The 21364-nt window shown below is 38.9% G+C and overlaps 1 protein-coding gene across 1 annotated transcript in view; it reads right to left on the bottom strand.

Annotated features, from left to right (window-relative positions):
• Window positions 1-16342, bottom strand: part of si:ch211-215k15.4 (uncharacterized) — a 34653-nt gene extending 18311 nt beyond the window's left edge. The window contains 10 exon segments of the mRNA XM_055227773.1: window positions 512-794; window positions 2905-3065; window positions 3713-3995; window positions 6114-6274; window positions 6921-6996; window positions 6999-7199; window positions 12245-12405; window positions 13050-13332; window positions 13408-13472; window positions 16324-16342. Coding sequence (XP_055083748.1) covers window positions 512-794; window positions 2905-3065; window positions 3713-3995; window positions 6114-6274; window positions 6921-6996; window positions 6999-7199; window positions 12245-12405; window positions 13050-13332; window positions 13408-13468 — 1670 coding nt within the window. The 5' untranslated portion in view covers window positions 13469-13472; window positions 16324-16342.
• Window positions 16343-21364: the final 5022 nt, after the last annotated feature.

Here is a 21364-nt window from a genome sequence, read left to right as displayed (position 1 = left end):
AATTGTACTTTTCTAGCAACATACTTTTACTCCTACTTTAGTAATAGTTGCATTGAAGTAAAAGTACTCTTACTTGAGTAAAAGTTTTGGTTATTCTTCCCAAGTCAAATGACAAAAGCTTAATGTTGACAAAATGAAGTGATTTGAACTTTTGTCTTTCTTGCACTGCTTCTTCAGAATATGATTTAATTTGCCTCATTTTTGTGTCTATCCTTTGAAATAATAGATTTTGTGCTTCATAATAACAACACCATCACATAACTTCAAATTATGAATCAGATGTTATGTCCAGAGAGTTACTCTTTAAGTTCCTCTTACTTGAGAGTAGTTTTCCCAAATACTTTTTAACTCTTTCTTGACTAATTTCTTTGACCTCTGCTTTACTTCTACTTGAACATTATTAATTTGAAAAAAACATTACTGTTACTTGAATACTATTTTTGGCTACTCTTCCCACCTCTGGATTTTAGTTGTCATGTGAGTGGAGTTTTAAAAAGTCTGTTAAACCTACAGTGGATTGTTGTTCCCATTATTGTCTAAGGAGTTGCCGACGCGGATCTCAGCCCCGTCCAGTCTCTCAGGACAGCAGTCGCCTCTGTTTGTGATGATGATGGAGGTAATTGCGTATGTCTCATGCAGGTCCAGTCTCCACCAGGGGGCAGTGTTGCTTGATGTGTGCGTACATGATCTCTTTTTGTAGTTAGACTCACGATCGCCGTCAATGGCGTTGGAAGCATCCCCAAGATCATTGTATGTGTCAATCTGGGTCGCTTCTCCTCTCAGAGCCAAATTCACTGAGAATCACCAAAAATATGCAGGGAACATAAAGATGAGCAGAATGTTTGAAAAATTAAGGATTTCATCCATGCATGTTTGAGTAATCTAGAGATCTCTCCTAGACCCTATTTGAACCCTCCTTATGGTTAGCAGGATGATTCTGTTTCAAACTCAGACGACAAGTCAACCTCACATGCTTTGGCACAACAGTTTTCCATAAATATACAAAAGCATGATACACATGTGGACAAAGTTGTTGGTACCCTTCGGTTAATGAAAGAAAAACTCACAATGGTCACAGAAATAACTAGAAAAGTAATAAATAAAAATGCTATGAAATTTATCTGGTGAAAGTCAGACATTGCTTTTCAACCAATTTTTCAACAGAATTATAACAAAAAAAATAACTCATGAAACAGGCCTGGACAAAAATGATGGTACCCCTAGAAAAGACTGAAAATAATGTGACCAAAGGGACATGTTAATCCAAGGTGTGTCCACTAACTAGCATCAGAGGTGTCTACAGTCTTGTAAACAGTCAGTGGGCCTATATACAGGGCTACAGGTCGTTACTGTGCTGTTTAGTGACCTGGTGTGTACCACACTCAACATGGACCAGAAGAAACAAAGGAAAGAGTTGTCTCAGGAGACTTGAAAGAAAATTATAGACAGGCATGTTAAAGGTAAAGGCTATAAGACCATCTCCAAGAAGCTTGAAGTTCCTGTGACTAGTTTCACATATTATTCAGAAATTTAAGATCCATGGAACTGTAGCCAACCTCCCTGGATGTGGCCGCAGGAGGAAAATTGATGACAATTCAAAGAGATGGATAATATGAATGGCAACAAAAGAGCCCAGAAAAACTTCTAAAGAGATGAAAGGTGAACTTCAAGCTCAAGGAACATCAGTGTCAGATCGTACCATCCATCGCTGTGTGAGCCCAAGTGGACTTAATGGGAGATGATTGAGGAGGACACCATTGTTGAAAACAAATAATAAAAAAGCCAGATTGGAATTTTCCAAACTACATGTTGACAGGCCACAAAGCTTCTGGGAGAATGTCCTATGGACAGATGAGACAAAATTGAACTTTTTGCCAAGGCACATCAGCTCTATGTTCACAGATGGAAAAATGAAGCATATTAAGAAAAGAACACTGTCCCTACTGTGAAACATGGAGGAGGCTCTTATGTTCTGGGGCTGCTTTGCTGCATCTGGCACAGGGTGTCTTGAATCTGCGCAGGGTACAATAAAATCTCAAGACTATCAAGGGATTCTAGAGAGAAATGTGCTGGACAATGTCAGAAAGCTTGGTCTCAGTCACAGGTCATGGGTCTTACAACAGCACAATGACCCAAAACGCACAGCTAAAAACACCCAAGAGGCTAAGAGGAAAACATTGGACTGTTCTAAAATGGCCTTCTATGAGCCCTGACATAAATGCTATTGAGCATCCTTGGAGAGAGCTGAAACATGCCGTCTGGAAAAGGGACCTTCAAACATGAGACAACTGGAGCAGTTTGCTCATGAGGAGTGGGACAAAATACCTGCTGAGAGGTGCAGAAATCTCATTGACAGTTGCAGGAATGGTTTTATTGCAGTGATTGTCTCAAAAGGTTGTGCAACAAAATATTAAGTTAAGGGTACCATCATTTTTGTTCAGGCCTGTTTCATGAGTTTATTTTTTTTTTAGAATTCTGTTGAAACACAGTTGAAAAGCAATGTCTGACTTTCATTGGTTAAATTTCATAGAATTTTAATTTATTACTTTTGTCAGATTCAAGTTATTTCTGTGACCATTGTGTTTTTCTTTCATTAACCGACGGATACCAACACACAACGTGTGTACAAAACAATACACTACAACTTGATGTGCAGTAGTTTCATTCGTGAAAGGCACACTGATTGTGTTGTGACAGATTTTGGCAAATAATTTTCAAAACAATAAAGGGTAACATGGTGATCTAAATATGTTATGTGTTAGCAATTAATACCCCATAGAAATGTAATCCCATGTCTTTATGAAGGCTCTACTGCTGACTGGGGATAAGCCTAAAGGATGTTCTCAATTGATAATGTAATGCAAATGTAAGAGCAAAAAACGGCAAAGGGCCAAAAAGCTGTACCATTGTCTTCAGTTTCATCTTTTTTCCCGTAGACCTCCACTTCACAGAGGGTCAAAAAGTTGTTTCCTGGTTGAAACACATTGACATAACGTCCTTTAACAGGTTGGGATAAAGTAAAGGTCTTAGAAGAGCCTTGTTCGATATGGGAAATCGTAGCCACTCTGAAAGAATATAGATATGAACAGGTTAAGAACATGCATTTACAGTGAAATGCCTATGATAAAGAACTATGATGTTAGCGTTCAGCAGAGGAGGGTAGTACTCCACTACATTTATTTTGAGTAACTTTATAAAGAAATTGTACTTTTCTAGCAACATACTTTTACTCCTACTTTAGTAATAGTTGCATTGAAGTAAAAGTACTCTTACTTGAGTAAAAGTTTTGGTTATTCTTCCCAAGTCAAATGACAAAAGCTTAATGTTGACAAAATGAAGTGATTTGAACTTTTGTCTTTCTTGCACTGCTTCTTCAGAATATGATTTAATTTGCCTCATTTTTGTGTCTATCCTTTGAAATAATAGATTTTGTGCTTCATAATAACAACACCATCACATAACTTCAAATTATGAATCAGATGTTATGTCCAGAGAGTTACTCTTTAAGTTCCTCTTACTTGAGTAGTAGTTTTCCCAAACACTTTTTAACTCTTTCTTGACTAATTTCTTTGACCTCTGCTTTACTTCTACTTGAAAATTATTAATTAAAAAAAAACATTACTGTTACTTGAATACTATTTTTGGCTACTCTTCCCACCTCTGGATTTTAGTTGTCATGTGAGTGGAGTTTTAAAAAGTCTGTTAAACCTACAGTGGATTGTTGTTCCCATTATTGTATAAGGAGTTGCCGACGCGGATCTCAGCCCCGTCCAGTCTCTCAGGACAGCAGTCGCCTCTGTTTGTGATGATGATGGAGGTAATTGCGTATGTCTCATGCAGGTCCAGTCTCCACCAGGGGGCAGTGTTGCTTGATGTGTGCGTACATGATCTCTTTTTGTAGTTAGACTCACGATTGCCGTCAATGGCGTTGGAAGCATCCCCAAGATCATTGTATGTGTCAATCTGGGTCGCTTCTCCTCTCAGAGCCAAATTCACTGAGAATAACCAAAAATATGCAGGGAACATAAAGATGAGCAGAATGTTTGAAAAATTAAGGATTTCATCCATGCATGTTTGAGTAATCTAGAGATCTCTCCTGGGCCCTATTTGAACCCTCCTTATGGTTAGCAGGATGATTCTGTTTCAAACTCAGACGACAAGTCAACCTCACATGCTCCGGCACAACAATTTTCCATAAATATACAAAAGCATGATACACATGTGGACAAAGTTGTTGGTACCCTTCGGTTAATGAAAGAAAAACTCACAATGGTCACAGAAATAACTTGAATCTGACAAAAGTAATAAATAAAAATGCTATGAAATTTATCTGGTGAAAGTCAGACATTGCTTTTCAACCAATTTTTCAACAGAATTATAAAAAAAAAAATAACTCATGAAACAGGCCTGGACAAAAATGATGGTACCCCTAGAAAAGACTGAAAATAATGTGACCAAAGGGACATGTTAATCCAAGGTGTGTCCACTAACTAGCATCAGAGGTGTCTACAGTCTTATAAACAGTCAGTGGGCCTATATACAGGGCTACAGGTCGTTACTGTGCTGTTTAGTGACCTGGTGTGTACCACACTCAACATGGACCAGAAGAAACAAAGGAAAGAGTTGTCTCAGGAGACTTGAAAGAAAATTATAGACAGGCATGTTAAAGGTAAAGGCTATAAGACCATCTCCAAGAAGCTTGATGTTCCTGTGACTACAGTTTCACATATTATTCAGAAATTTAAGATCCATGGAACTGTAGCCAACCTCCCTGGATGTGGCCGCAGGAGGAAAATTGATGACAATTCAAAGAGATGGATAATATGAATGGCAACAAAAGAGCCCAGAAAAACTTCTAAAGAGATGAAAGGTGAACTTCAAGCTCAAGGAACATCAGTGTCAGATCGTACCATCCATCGCTGTGTGAGCCCAAGTGGACTTAATGGGAGATGATTGAGGAGGACACCATTGTTGAAAACAAATAAAAAAGCCAGATTGGAATTTTCCAAACTACATGTTGACAGGCCACAAAGCTTCTGGGAGAATGTCCTATGGACAGATGAGACAAAATTGAACTTTTTGCCAAGGCACATCAGCTCTATGTTCACAGATGGAAAAATGAAGCATATTAAGAAAAGAACACTGTCCCTACTGTGAAACATGGAGGAGGCTCTTATGTTCTGGGGCTGCTTTGCTGCATCTGGCACAGGGTGTCTTGAATCTGCACAGGGTACAATAAAATCTCAAGACTATCAAGGGATTCTAGAGAGAAATGTGCTGGACAATGTCAGAAAGCTTGGTCTCAGTCACAGGTCATGGGTCTTACAACAGCACAATGACCCAAAACGCACAGCTAAAAACACCCAAGAGGCTAAGAGGAAAACATTGGACTGTTCTAAAATGGCCTTCTATGAGCCCTGACATAAATGCTATTGAGCATCCTTGGAAGGAGCTGAAACATGCCGTCTGGAAAAGGGACCTTCAAACGTGAGACAACTGGAGCAGTTTGCTCATGAGGAGTGGGACAAAATACCTGCTGAGAGGTGCAGAAATCTCATTGACAGTTGCAGGAATGGTTTTATTGCAGTGATTGTCTCAAAAGGTTGTGCAACAAAATATTAAGTTAAGGGTACCATCATTTTTGTTCAGGCCTGTTTCATGAGTTTATTTTTTTTAGAATTCTGTTGAAGCACAGTTGAAAAGCAATGTCTGACTTTCATTGGTTAAATTTCATAGAATTTTAATTTATTATTACTTTTGTCAGATTCAAGTTATTTCTGTGACCATTGTGTTTTTCTTTCATTAACCGACGGATACCAACACACAACGTGTGTACAAAACAATACACTACAACTTGATGTGCAGTAGTTTCATTCGTGAAAGGCACACTGATTGTGTTGTGACAGATTTTGGCAAATAATTTTCAAAACAATAAAGGGTAACATGGTGATCTAAATATGTTATGTGTTAGCAATTAATACCCCATAGAAATGTAATCCCATGTCTTTATGAAGGCTCTACTGCTGACTGGGGATAAGCCTAAAGGATGTTCTCAATTGATAATGTAATGCAAATGTAAGAGCAAAAAACGGCAAAGGGCCAAAAAGCTGTACCATTGTCTTCAGTTTCATCTTTTTTCCCGTAGACCTCCACTTCACAGAGAGTCAAAAAGTTGTTTCCTGGTTGAAACACATTGACATAACGTCCTTTAACAGGTTGGGATAAAGTAAAGGTCTTAGAAGAGCCTTGTTCGATATGGGAAATCGTAGCCACTCTGAAAGAATATAGATATGAACAGGTTAAAAACATGCATTTACAGTGAAATGCCTATGATAAAGAACTATGATGTTAGCGTTCAGCAGAGGAGGGTAGTACTCCACTACATTTATTTTGAGTAACTTTATAAAGAAATTGTACTTTTCTAGCAACATACTTTTACTCCTACTTTAGTAATAGTTGCATTGAAGTAAAAGTACTCTTACTTGAGTAAAGGTTTTGGTTATTCTTCCCAAGTCAAATGACAAAAGCTTAATGTTGACAAAATGAAGTGATTTGAACTTTTGTCTTTCTTGCACTGCTTCTTCAGAATATGATTTAATTTGCCTCATTTTTGTGTCTATCCTTTGAAATAATAGATTTTGTGCTTCATAATAACAACACCATCACATAACTTCAAATTATGAATCAGATGTTATGTCCAGAGAGTTACTCTTTAAGTTCCTCTTACTTGAGTAGTAGTTTTCCTAAATACTTTTTATCTCTTTCTTGACTAATTTCTTTGACCTCTGCTTTACTTCTACTTGAAAATTATTAATTAAAAAAAAACTACTGTTACTTGAATACTATTTTTGGCTACTCTTCTCACCTCTGGATTTTAGTTGTCATGTGAGTGGAGTTTTAAAAAAGTCTGTTAAACCTACAGTGGATTGTTGTTCCCATTATTGTCTAAGGAGTTGCCGACGCGGATCTCAGCCCCGTCCAGTCTCTCAGGACAGCAGCTCTGTTTGTGATGATGATGGAGGTAATTGTGTATGTCTCATGCAGGTCCAGTCTCCACCAGGGGGCAGTGTTGCTTGATGTGTGCGTACATGATCTCTTTTTGTAGTTAGACTCACGATTGCCGTCAATGGCGTTGGAAGCATCCCCAAGATCATTGTATGTGTCAATCTGGGTCGCTTCTCCTCTCAGAGCCAAATTCACTGAGAATCACCAAAAATATGCAGGGAACATAAAGATGAGCAGAATGTTTGAAAAATTAAGGATTTCATCCATGCATGTTTGAGTAATCTAGAGATCTCTCCTAGACCCTATTTGAACCCTCCTTATGGTTAGCAGGATGATTCTGTTTCAAACTCAGACGACAAGTCAACCTCACATGCTTTGGCACAACAGTTTTCCATAAATATACAAAAGCATGATACACATGTGGACAAAGTTGTTGGTACCCTTCGGTTAATGAAAGAAAAACTCACAATGGTCACAGAAATAACTTGAAAAGTAATAAATAAAAATGCTATGAAATTTATCTGGTGAAAGTCAGACATTGCTTTTCAACCAATTTTTCAACAGAATTATAACAAAAAAATAAACTCATGAAACAGGCCTGGACAAAAATGATGGTACCCCTAGAAAAGACTGAAAATAATGTGACCAAAGGGACATGTTAATCCAAGGTGTGTCCACTAACTAGCATCAGAGGTGTCTACAGTCTTGTAAACAGTCAGTGGGCCTATATACAGGGCTACAGGTCGTTACTGTGCTGTTTGGTGACATGGTGTGTACCACACCCATCATGGAACAGAAGAAGCAAAGGAAAGATAGACCTATCTCTAATCTTCCCTTCCTCTCAAAAATTCTGGAACGAGTGGTGGTGAAACAGCTCTGCCGCCACCTGCAGGACAATAATGTATTTGAAAATGTTCAATCTAGATTCAGAGCTCACCACAGCACAGAGACTGCACTGCTTAAAGCAGGGGTCACCAACCCTATGCCCGCGGGCGCCATGTCGCCCCCAAGCCCCACATGAGTCGCCCGCAGACCGGTTCTAAAAATAGCACAACTCACTAATGAGCTGCATCTAAAATTTTATTTTATTCTGTTGCTATTTTTTTTAATCACCCTTCCGTTTATATAGATTTAAAAATGACAATATCTTAAACATATGTTCATTATACGTGAAGTTTAGATAAGTTAAGGTGAACTTTGACCTACTCAGTTCAAAGGTCAGTATTGTGTGCGTGACAAAACCAGTGCTCCGCTCGCGATGGCTGTGAGGATGCGCTGAAGGCAGTTTCTTACTCCAAAACATGGAAGAAAATAAAGAGATCACTTTCACAACGATTTAAGACTGTAAAAGAAACCTGCACGTATCTCATCTGCGGAGCGACTGTGGTGACGGCAAAGCGGCACAATGTGGAGGGACACTTCACTACGTCTCACAAAGCTCCACACTAACTACCCACGGGGACGAGCGCTCCCCACGGGGACGCACACTATGGGCAGAACAAGCCCAGAGCTAAACGCAGCTTTGGGTAAACAACAGGCTTTTTTCACGACACCGGTGAAAAAGTCACACAACGCAACCGAGATTTATTTAAAAATATGTAAGCTTATTTTTCTTTAACATTACATAATTGATAACTTTATGAAACATGGTGCAATGTATATTATTTATGTTTTGTTTAAAAGGTTTGTCAATGGATAGTGAAAATGGGACACTTTTCCTATGAGATGTAGTGATATAAGTGTCATCTGGAAATTTAACAATTACTAAGATTAATAAAGTTAAAGTGCTGAATACTGATATGTTTCCCTCCTTGCTCATTGTTAATTATTTTGAGAAATCATTAATGTGATCAGTGTCTTGCAACATGATCAGTGTGTTCACATTGATTATTATCATTTATCATTATTAATAATGTATAACTAAAGGCAAACTGAGAAAATGTGTTATTTCAGAAGAGCGTCTCAAACTGGTAGCCCTTCGTATGACTCAGTGCCCATAAAGTAGCTCTCAGGTTAAAGAAGGTTGGTGGCCCCTGGCTTAAAGTAACAAATGACTTACTACTAGCTGCTGATAACAGGCTGGCTTCAGTCCTGGTCCTACTGGACCTCAGTGCAGCGTTTGACACCATTGATCACAACATTCTACTGCAGAGGTTAGAATGTGACATTGGAATCAGAGGGACCGCCCTCAAATGGTTTAAATCCTATCTATCAGATAGGTACCAGTTTGTTAGTATAAACCAGAGCACCTCTCCCTGTTCTAAAGTAGCCTGTGGTGTTCCACAAGGATCTGTGCTTGGTCCAATCCTATTTACTCTCTATATGTTGCCATTGGGTAACATTATCAGAAAACATGGCATTCATTTTCACTGCTATGCTGATGACACTCAGCTGTACTTATCAATGAAAACAAATCAGACTGATCAAATAGATAAACTCAGTGTCTGTGTGAAGGACATCAAAACCTGGATGACCTTGAATTACCTGCTCTTAAATCCTGAAAAAACAGAGGTCATTGTCGTTGGTCCCAAAGGTCAAAGAGATTCTCTGTCAGACCAGATAATCTCACTCGACAATGTGAGTATAGCTTCTAGCCCTACTGTAAAAAATCGAGTCCTATTTGATCAAAATCTCTCAATCACAGCCCATATAAACCTAACTTGTAAAACTGCATACTTTCACCTGCAAAATATAACTAAAATTAGACATTTTTTACCTAATAACTATGCTGAATAACTCATCCATGCATTTGTTACTTCCAGACTTGATTACTGTAATTCTCTGCTCGCCGCCTGCCCCAAAAGTACTATAAGGAGCCTCCAGTTGGTCCAAAATGCAGCGGCCAGAGTCCTAACAGGAACTAAAAGAAGAGACCACATCAGTCCTGTATTTAAATATCTGCACTGGCTTCCTGTTGAACTTAGAATCAAATTCAAAGTCCTCCTCCTGACATACAAAGCCCTAAACGGTATGGCCCCATCCTATCTGCAAGATGCTATTGTCCCGTACCAGCCAAACAGAGCACTCCGCTCTCAGAATGCAGGACTATTAGTGGTTCCTAGAGTGTCCAAAAGTACAGTGGGAGGGAGAGCATTCAGTTACCAAGCTCCTGTGCTATGGAATCAACTCCCTGCTGATGTTAAACAGGCCCCCACAGTCTCTGTATTTAAGACCAGGCTTAAAACCTTCCTCTTCGGTATAGCTTATGACCAGGTTACATAGTGAGGGAGGTAGGGACATTAAAACCCGGGATAAGACAGGCTGCAGTAGGAGATAACTAGCTGGGGGAAGTATGGCAACCTGAGCACTATCCTCTGCTTTGTCCTATTTTCTCATCAGTAATGCTATTCACATGTTGTCCCCTGTCCCACTCCCCCTGTGGAGTGTAACTCTTTCAGATGCCCCAATGACAGCTGAACCCTCTCCTCCTCCCCGCCTGGTCCTCCTCCTCCACCCGCCTCCCTCTCCTCCTCGCCCGGCTCTCCTCCTCCTCGCCTGGTCTTCCTTCTCCTCGTCTGGCCATCCTCCGCCCCCCTCCCTCATCCTCGCCTGGCCGATTTTTCTTGTTTTGTCTGATTTTTCCTGTTGTTTTGTTTTTGTGTGTAGGCAGCATGGTGGCTGAGTGGCAACACTCATGCCTCACAGCAAGAAGGTTTGATTCGATCCCCGGGTCGCCCAGGCCTTTCTGTGTGGAGTTTTGCATGTTTCTCCGCGTGTCTGGATGGGTTTCCTCCGGGTACTCCGGTTTCCCCCTTCAACCAAAACATGAACGCCCTTCGAGACAACTGTTGTTGTGATTTTGGGCGTTACAAAAATAAAATGAATTGAATTGAAAGAGTTGTCTCAGTAGACATGAAAGAAAATTATAGACAGGCATGTTAAAGATAAAGGCTATAAGACCATCTCTAAGAAGCTTGATGTTCCTGTGACTACAGTTTCACATATTATTCAGGAATTTAAGATCCATGGAACTGTAGCCAACCTCCCTGGACGTGGCCGCAGGAGGAAAATTGATGACAATTCAAAGAGATGGATAATATCCATCGCTGTGTGAGCCCAAGTGGACTTAATGGGAGATGACTAAGGAGGACACCATTGTTGAAAACATATAAAAAAGCCAGATTGGAATTTTCCAAACTACATGTTGACAGGCCACAAAGCTTCTGGGAGAATGTCCTATGGACAGATGAGACAAAATTGAACTTTTTGCCAAGGCACATCAGCTCTATGTTCACAGATGGAAAAATGAAGCATATTAAGAAAAGAACACTGTCCCTACTGTGAAACATGGAGGAGGCTCTTATGTTCTGGGGCTGCTTTGCTGCATCTGGCACAGGGTGTCTTGAATCTGCGCAGGGTACAATAAAATCTCAAGACTATCAAGGGATTCTAGAGAGAAATGTGCTGGACAATGTCAGAAAGCTTGGTCTCAGTCACAGGTCATGGGTCTTACAACAGCACAATGACCCAAAACGCACAGCTAAAAACACCCAAGAGGCTAAGAGGAAAACATTGGACTGTTCTAAAATGGCCTTCTATGAGCCCTGACATAAATGCTATTGAGCATCCTTGGAGAGAGCTGAAACATGCCGTCTGGAAAAGGGACCTTCAAACGTGAGACAACTGGAGCAGTTTGCTCATGAGGAGTGGGACAAAATACCTGCTGAGAGGTGCAGAAATCTCATTGACAGTTGCAGGAATGGTTTTATTGCAGTGATTGTCTCAAAAGGTTGTGCAACAAAATATTAAGTTAAGGGTACCATCATTTTTGTTCAGGCCTGTTCCATGAGTTTATTTTTTTTTTAGAATTCTGTTGAAACACAGTTGAAAAGCAATGTCTGACTTTCATTGGTTAAATTTCATAGAATTTTAATGTATTACTTTTGTCAGATTCAAGTTATTTCTGTGACCATTGTGTTTTTCTTTCATTAACCGACGGATACCAACACACAACGTGTGTACAAAACAATACACTACAACTTGATGTGCAGTAGTTTCATTCGTGAAAGGCACACTGATTGTGTTGTGACAGATTTTGGCAAATAATTTTCAAAACAATAAAGGGTAACATGGTGATCTAAATATGTTATGTGTTAGCAATTAATACCCCATAGAAATGTAATCCCATGTCTTTATGAAGGCTCTACTGCTGACTGGGGATAAGCCTAAAGGATGTTCTCAATTGATAATGTAATGCAAATGTAAGAGCAAAAAACGGCAAAGGGCCAAAAAGCTGTACCATTGTCTTCAGTTTCATCTTTTTTCCCGTAGACCTCCACTTCACAGAGGGTCAAAAAGTTGTTTCCTGGTTGAAACACATTGACATAACGTCCTTTAACAGGTTGGGATAAAGTAAAGGTCTTAGAAGAGCCTTGTTCGATATGGGAAATCGTAGCCACTCTGAAAGAATATAGATATGAACAGGTTAAGAACATGCATTTACAGTGAAATGCCTATGACAAAGAACTATGATGTTAGCGTTCAGCAGAGGAGGGTAGTACTCCACTACATTTATTTTGAGTAACTTTATAAAGAAATTGTACTTTTCTAGCAACATACTTTTACTCCTACTTTAGTAATAGTTGCATTGAAGTAAAAGTACTCTTACTTGAGTAAAAGTTTTGGTTATTCTTCCCAAGTCAAAAGACAAAAGCTTAATGTTGACAAAATGAAGTGATTTGAACTTTTGTCTTTCTTGCACTGCTTCTTCAGAATATGATTTAATTTGCCTCATTTTTGTGTCTATCCTTTGAAATAATAGATTTTGTGCTTCATAATAACACCATCACATAACTTCAAATTATGAATCAGATGTTATGTCCAGAGAGTTACTCTTTAAGTTCCTCTTATTTGAGTAGTAGTTTTCCCAAATACTTTTTAACTCTTTCTTGACTAATTTCTTTGACCTCTGCTTTACTTCTACTTGAACATTATTAGTTTGAATAAAACATTACTGTTACTTGAATACAATTTTTGGCTACTCTTCCCACCTCTGGATTTTAGTTGTCATGTGAGTGGAGTTTTAAAAAGTCTGTTAAACCTACAGTGGATTGTTGTTCCCATTATTGTCTAAGCAGTTGCCGACGCGGATCTCAGCCCCGTCCAGTCTCTCAGGACAGCAGTCGCCTCTGTTTGTGATGATGATGGAGGTAATTGCGTATGTCTCATGCAGGTCCAGTCTCCACCAGGGGGCAGTGTTGCTTGATGTGTGCGTACATGATCTCTTTTTGTAGTTAGACTCACGATCGCCGTCAATGGCGTTGGAAGCATCCCCAAGATCATTGTATGTGTCAATCTGGGTCGCTTCTCCTCTCAGAGCCAAATTCACTGAGAATCATCAAAAATATGTAGGGAACATAAAGATGAGCAGAATGTTTGAAAAATTAAGAATTTCTCACTTACATTGGGCACTAGAGGGAGCTGTCTCCACAAGGAGCAAAAACAAAACTGGAAAGTACATCATTCTTCTGTAAAGAAAAAGTTGAATAATAATAATAAGGCTTATAGAAGGTTGTGTTGTAGTTTTCAAGTCAAGTACCTGTTAACTTAAACTACATTCATGACAACACAAGGTGGAACAGAGCATTTTGAGCTTTGAGATGTAAACAGACTAAAATCAAGGGGTTACTTAAACATGTGTGAATGAAACAAAACAACTCCAGGTGTGTTTTTGAGGAGGTAACAACATTATAACATAGCTTAATTCTCACAAGAGTCAATTTTTTGTAATATGGTGGTCAGGACTAGTAGCTGGAAGATTGTCCGTATGGTGCATGTTTGGGTTGATAGGGGGAACCAGAGTCTGACAAAGTGGGCCTTTGTCCCTTTTAATAGTATTATGATTTGGTTTTGCACATGTTTGTTCATTTTCAATAACTTCAATACTCAACGAAATAGAACTATCCCGGGTTTGGTTTTTTTAGTTGTAATCAGTTAAATCACCACACATTTGTTAGTTAAATATATTTTATTTAGTTAAATGTGTCTATTCAGTTCAGTCCAATAATCATATTACCTGCATCCCCACATGGTCCAGACGAAGAGGGGGCGTGCCCTATGTCGGCCATTTTATAGGCTTGAGTGGGGTCGTGGGCCGGACCATGTGGAGGGGGAAAAACTGGCTTAAGTTTGTTTATTTCTTTGTGTTAATGGCTTGTGTATTTTCATTTCATGAACTAAGTGTTTATAGTTTATTTAGTTAAACACTTTTAGTAAAGGGACTTGGGCCCGAGAGATGTTTTTATGGAACATAGCGCTTATGTTACTCCCACCGCCCCCTGCACAAGAGATGGAGTATACCGGGGGCGGAGCTTCCGGTACAGGAAAGTATTTTAGTCTGGGTAATTAGACAGATGGGGAACACCAGTGTAGCCAGGGTACTCGTGGCTTTTGTTTCAGTTGTTTAAGTTTGGTTGCTTAAGCTTTCGTTGAGCACCGTTAATTTTTGTGAATATGGATTCTTTTTTTGTGTTCACGGTGTACCACTACACGGGAATAAATTGTGTCTAATGGGACTTCTTTTGAGTTTGCCTCCTATTTTGATCTTTCGGGCCAGCTTCCCCACACAGAGTGCCCAGAGAAAACCCACCCAGACACTGGGAGAACATGCAAACTCCACACAGAATTACCTGGGGATCAGACCCTGAATGTTCTGGATGTGAAGTACTAACCATCAAGCCACTGTACAGAATGCAATACTATGATAAAATCACATTCACAGCACAGAAATAAACCTTTTCTGAATATCTTTAGAATGATCTTGAGCTGTATCTTTCACAAGTATAAGACACATAGACTAGTGCACACCCATGGACCACGATGAACCTACTGGACGACTGAGAGACTAAGGCCATATGGGAATATAAAAAAGTACAATTTTTTAAATTGTCATTGTGGTATCAGAATCGGTATTGAGTATCAAGTCTAATCCTTAGTATCGCAATCAAGTTTAAAATTTTACTGTCTTGACAACAGCAGTTCACAGGGATCACAAGGTCTTGTAATATAAAATTGCCACAAGATTTTCTTTGGAGACATTTTCTATGGACAAAAATATTTAAGTTTACTGAGGTACATCTCTTGAGAAGTTGTGGTTCCAAAACAGTGCTGGAGTGACAGCTAAAATATTAAAGGACCGATATTACATGAAACTGACTCTTGAAAGCTTTAAAACAGACCTATTCTGTAAAATCAACTTTTCAGAGCTTTTAACCATGTTATAGTTGTTTCTCTTTACCAAACAGTCCCCATTTTCACCCCATTTTCAGCATACTTCCACTGCTGTGTACTTACTTCGTTCTTCAATTTTATGTTCTTAATCGATGATGCATGTAAGTTTCAGCAGCATAGAATAGTCATTTTGGCAATAATGAAAGAAAATCTGCTGCTCAACTATCTATAGCTCTTTGTTGTGACGTTCACGGCAATGTCAGCTCTCATTGGGCACTGCAGTTTTCTAATGCGGAAGTCAGAGGACTTTTTCTTTTATTAAGTCGTTTTAGATGAATATTGCGATTTAACATAATGATCTATGGGTGCCATAGAGTATAGATTATAGCTGTATAGCAGATACAAGCACAATAGGTCTTCTTTAAGCCATGTTATGTTACCTCATCAGAAACAAACCTGGAGTTGCCTTTTGTTTTATTCACACATGTTTGAGTAATCTTTTATTTTTAGTCTATAATCCATCTCCAAAGCTCAAAATAGTCTATTCCACCTTGTGATGTCATGAAGTGGTGGTTTTCAAGTTAACAACTACTTTTTACCTTTAGTTCAGTAGAGACTGCAATTCAAGGTCCAAAATTATCCAAATGATTCTAGACAAGGTGCATGGATTTAAAAAGTGTGGAGTGGAGCAATTCCTGTATTACCACATGATGACATCACAAGGTGGAGCAGTGTTTTCTGTTTGATTTAAAATTTATTGCAATCTGGAAATTTAGTTTAAGGAGGCCTAATTAAATGAAGCAATTCATTAAAAGCCAATTTATTATTTCATTAAATGCACTAAAATATTCTTTTTCATGTGAATTCATATCTTTAGTCATGAAAAATAATAAGTTACTTAATATGCATAAGCTACACGAATAAGTATAATATTTATATTTATATTAATTTAAATACTAATAGAAAGTAATTCCCTTTATGCCATATTTGTTTAGGTTTTCAATCTGCTAGAGAAGTTGACAAAAATTAAATAAAAGTCTTGAAGCTGAGTTGAGCCTTGTGTCTGTTTTTCTGGGTTTTTTCAAGTTGGACCAGCATTAATCAATTAAAGACTTGACAATAATATTTGAAATGTAGAAGTTCACTCACCTTAATTTGAGATACAGTACACTTCAAGTGACGCTGCTGCTGCTACTTTAGGTCTTAAGAGTCTTGAGAGAACTCTGAGCTTGCTCCTAGCTCCTAGCTGTGTTTTAATCATCTCTTTACATAAAACCCCTCCCCCAGAAGATACAAGATACTGTTTCCTTATTCTACTTTACTAATGTATTTTGCAGTCATCGCAAATACCTCCACAGCACAGCAGACGTCCCATTTTTTTGAGTCATGAAGGATCTTCCTCACAGAGTTGCTATAGTAACCACACAGGAAATGTCCAAACTTAAAGGTGGTGTAGCTCAGTTTATGCATGAATCTTCTGTCAAAAATGGAATAGGAACCATAACTTTTATCTGACACTGCTTGGAAAACACTCACATGTGGTCAGTCGTCACCTCTCCAAACTCTTCAAAAATGACTACGTTTAGTGGATAAAACAGTCACCTCCGAGGCTGGATAATTATCCTATTGTAACATGACTTTACTGTGATATTGCAGACTCTGGTAGACAAATGTGTGTGTAATATTGATCTTTGTGTTGTTACAGTCACAATGATATCCCCTAAAGCCCATACAGTCCATGGACTAGACCCCAGCCTGTGTCCCAAGCTGCTTTCTGACGGGTGAGTTATGATCATTAGTTTTATTGTGCTGATAAACATTGATAAAATCTACTGTTTGTGTTATTGAGATTCTTACATCATTGTGGACAAGGTACAATGTTTTATTTTATTATACAGTCAAACTTTACAGCTACATCACTGCACATATTACAGAGAAATACTGTTTCACATGAACTTAAAGAATTTACATAAGTCTTAGAGTGTGGTTATAATGAGCAGCCATTTTGAACGCATAAAACATCCTGTAACTTTTGCAAATATCGTTGGATTTAGACAAACCCAATGTAGCGTCTGTGTATTTTGATGAACTGGACATAATGATCTGTGAATTAAATTAGCCCTGTCTACATCCACATTTGCATGGTTACGCCTCAAAAAAGTCAATGAGAAGTGGAAAAAAAAAAAGTTTGTTGAAATCTAATGACATTTGGGACACTCATTCTTTATGTGACCCTGAGCAAAAACTTCTATGGAGCCCACACCCTGGCCGTGTCTGAATTCGCCAAATGCACCTTTTGAAGGTATCGTCGTGGTAGCTGTTTCTTTCTGTTTAGATTGAATATCAATAGGCAAATATAACGTTCAAGGTGATTTTTTTCTCAATTGTAGCTTTTTCATAACTTTAACAAAATGAAAAACGTAATAACAGAGACAGAGGTAACAATATCATTTTGACATTCATACTCTATAAACCAGAGAACACCGATTAGTGGTACATAAAGTGGGATATTGCAGTTTAACGATTCAGTATTTTGGCCAGTGGCTACACCACTTTAATAACAGTAGAGGCCACTGTTTCCCTTCTATGCCGTGCCAGTTCTTTTCATATTATTATTGTAAAGTATTTTCTAGCAGTGCAGCACTACATCAAGCTAGTTTCTTGTTTTACTAACACGAAGGTAAATGACACGTGCCCACCAGGGGGCGCACACCTATGGAATGTACTGGAACTCATGAAGATTTTGTGCACGTCTCAGGACTCTCTTCTATCCTTTCCTGAGAGTCCGTTGCTTTATTGTTCACATTACCTGTGTGGAACTTATTAAACCCTTCTGACTTTATGTTTTAGACTGTTGGTCTTTGACACAGGGCACATTTTGTTTTGCTCGTTGGGATAATGGGTGCATTGAAATGGGACAGCCCTTGTCGCGCCGGAAATTACGTATCTGCCCTTCGATGCACACTTCCAGTGGTGATTTCAAGGCCATTTTGGTGAATTGAGACACGGCCTCTATCTCCAACACGAAGGCAGTCACTTTGAATCAAAATATGCAGTTGGATGAAATCTAGACCTCGTACTTTAATGAACTTACCCTTGGGTTTTTATCCGACGGACTCCAAACTGAGGCAGCAATATCTGGGATGAAAAGTTGTTAAAAGAATTTGTATAAATCTCAGGGTGTGGTCATGACAAGCTCTTAACGAAGCGGATATTTTGAAATGAAAAAATCCTTTGAAACTTTGTAAATATTTTCAGATTCAAACTTCCCAATTTGGTGTTTGTGTATTTTAATAACCTGGACATAATGATATTAAAATTGAACTTCTATCTTTAAATAGCTCTCCAATGCCCCCTACACAGTTGTAATGGGGCAGAAATTTTTTGACTCATGAAATTTACTCCAATTTACTACCTCCGTGTAACCCTGAGCAAAAAAGTCTATGGGGACCACACCCTAACACTGATGTGAAGGCAGCCATTTTGAGTCTAATTATACAGATCGTAGAACGTCAGGACATATCTGTTATCAAAAATTGTGTGGTCATGACGAGCTCTTAACGAAGCAGCCATTTTGGAAGCATAAAAAAATCCTTCAACTTTTGCAACATCATCAGATTCAGACAAACCCAATGTAGCGTCTGGATATTTTTGATGAGCTGGACAAAATGATGTGTGGATTAAAATTCTATCTTTAAAAATGGCTGATCAGCCAGACCTGGTCAGGCAATCGAATCTGGATCTGAAACCTGAATCTGAAATCTGACCACCGAACGTAAAAAACCTTCGTCTTAACTTGGCACAATCCAATCATAGCAGCTAATTTGTAGCACGTCTCTCAAATGAATTTCATTCAGAAAAAAATAACTTTTTTTACCCGAGGTAAATAAAATATCTCAGGTAAAAGAAACCGCCAGCTGCAGTGGTGAGCAACACATTAGTTTAATGTGCATGAGTTAGGGTCGGGTCGAGTTCCAACATTTGAACTCATTTCTTCACATCAGGTGGGTCAGGTTGGACAAGGATTTTAACTTGGGTCTGGCAGGGCTGGTAAAAAGAAAAAAGCACACTTGTGCATCACTAATTCTCAGTCATGGTGTATTTTTCAGAATGAAAGAACTGTAAGGAAACAACTGCATGGCACTGTCCCAGATGGTCTGAAACACAGGGGTACAGGCCCCTCAAGACTCCGCTAACGTGCAACATAACTTAAAAAACTTGGCATTGTGCTGAAAGCATCTAACTGCTTTCTTTCATGAAAACATAGGTCTTCATTGAGGGAGGACACAGAATTCAACATACAAGTAGAATATATTTTCCCCTTTTGTCTCCACTCGAGATTCTTGCACATTTTCACAAAATTCACACCTTTATCTTTTATTTATTTATTTATTTATTTTTCAGGCAAACGCCAGGGAAATGAACCAATAGTGCACCATATATTTTGATCATGAACCAATCAGTGAGGAGCACCCCACAGCTGTTCATTCACAACACAAAGATCACAACGGCTGGATATCGGCTTCCACAAGGTTTGTGGATATATGTTGAGGTTTTTGTGTCATTATGTTAGCAATGCTACACTGAAAATGGGTACAGTGCAGATATTTTATAATAGATCAGTGGTAGAGACGCACAATATAAATCTAAAAAAATACAGCACGTTGTAGGCTTTAACTGCCACTGCATTTAACTTTATACATCTCATCTTATCCTTGGGAGCAAGGCAAATGTTGGCTCCAGAATGTAGTCTGGAAGTTTTCTTTCTTTTATTTGAAAGTCTTAAATGCACAAAACACCAGATTTATGACACCTGTAATGTATTGCATGATCATATTCAAACATCTAGCTATAGAAAAAAGTGATACAAATATTTAGCAGTGAGGATTGATGTGTTAAAAAGCTAAAAGCTCACTTGGGCTTTTATTATAGACACAAGACCTGTCTGAATCCTGTGGGACTTCTTTTGCTTTAGCCTCTACATTATATTGTCCATAGTTTTTCATTGCTGATTCAAATATCTTGAAAGGACCTAAGGATGGCCAGGCAGGAAGCTGTTTACACATGCAAATATCTGTGCATCCACAGATTAAGAAGTGTGCAGTGGTTTGCCATTGCATGTGTAAGAAATTCCTTTTCTGCAATCATGGAAACGACATAATCATCCAACTTCACAAAATGTTCATAAGAACAGCCTTACGGAGTCGTACGATTACACATATTTGTATAACATCAACTTGATTCTCTTTGTTGATTCATTGGAATGATATGCAAAAACGTGTAATGTTGTGACAGTAGCATCATGTGAGTGGATGTGTTATTTCTTGTTGGCAACCTAATTCTAAATAAATTATTTAATACGCAGAACACAAGACGACCTAATACCTGTCAAGAGCATTCCACCGAGCATTGTGACATGTCCAGCTGACTAAGGTCGTATTCACACTAGCACTGGTTAGTACGCTTTAATCGAACTCTAGTTCTTTTGGCCACAAAGTCCGGTTCGTTTGGTCAGGTGTGAATGCGCAATCGAACTCTGATACGGTCCAAAAAAGCGAACTCTGGTCCGCCAAAAAACCTAGGTCTCGGTCCGGTTGAAGTGAACTCTGGTACGGTTTGAATGCATATGTGAACGCCAAGCGGACCACAGGCCGCTCCAAAGACAGGAAGCGGATTACATGCAGAGCATTCTGGGTAAATAAAACCAAAACAAACACGGGTGCAAAGCTAGCGGAGCGGAGAAATGGCTCGTGGTCAGACGTGGAGTGAAGAGGTAAAAGCCCTCATAGAAATATGGTCTGACGAAAATATGTGTCAGTTACTCGTGACCACGCACAAAAACAACGAGGTTTATAAATTAATAAGTGAAAAAATGAAAGCAGTAGGATTCCCCCGCACTGTAGCGCAGTACAAAAGTAACAAAAAAAGTTACATTTCCCTGCGGAAAAGAAGTTGCATTGTATTGACCAATAGACGAGCGGCGTTTCTTCTTCATGGTTTTTGTCTCGTTTCCTTCCATGGTTTTTGGTACAGCGCCACCACATGTGAAGGATTAGACAAGCTTCTCAAAAGGTTTGGTTCGTTTGACAAAAAGCAGTGTGAAAGCAAACCGCTCCAGTTGAAAATGTTAACAGTGTTTCAATTTTGGTCCCGAATCGAACCGAGTCTACTGGACTATTAGGTGTGAAAG

Source organism: Periophthalmus magnuspinnatus, chromosome 16 (genome assembly GCF_009829125.3).
Source record: "Periophthalmus magnuspinnatus isolate fPerMag1 chromosome 16, fPerMag1.2.pri, whole genome shotgun sequence".
NCBI classification, from domain to species: domain Eukaryota; kingdom Metazoa; phylum Chordata; class Actinopteri; order Gobiiformes; family Gobiidae; genus Periophthalmus; species Periophthalmus magnuspinnatus.
The sequence above is the reverse complement of the archived record's forward strand: the minus strand, read 5'-3'. Positions and strand labels throughout refer to the sequence as shown.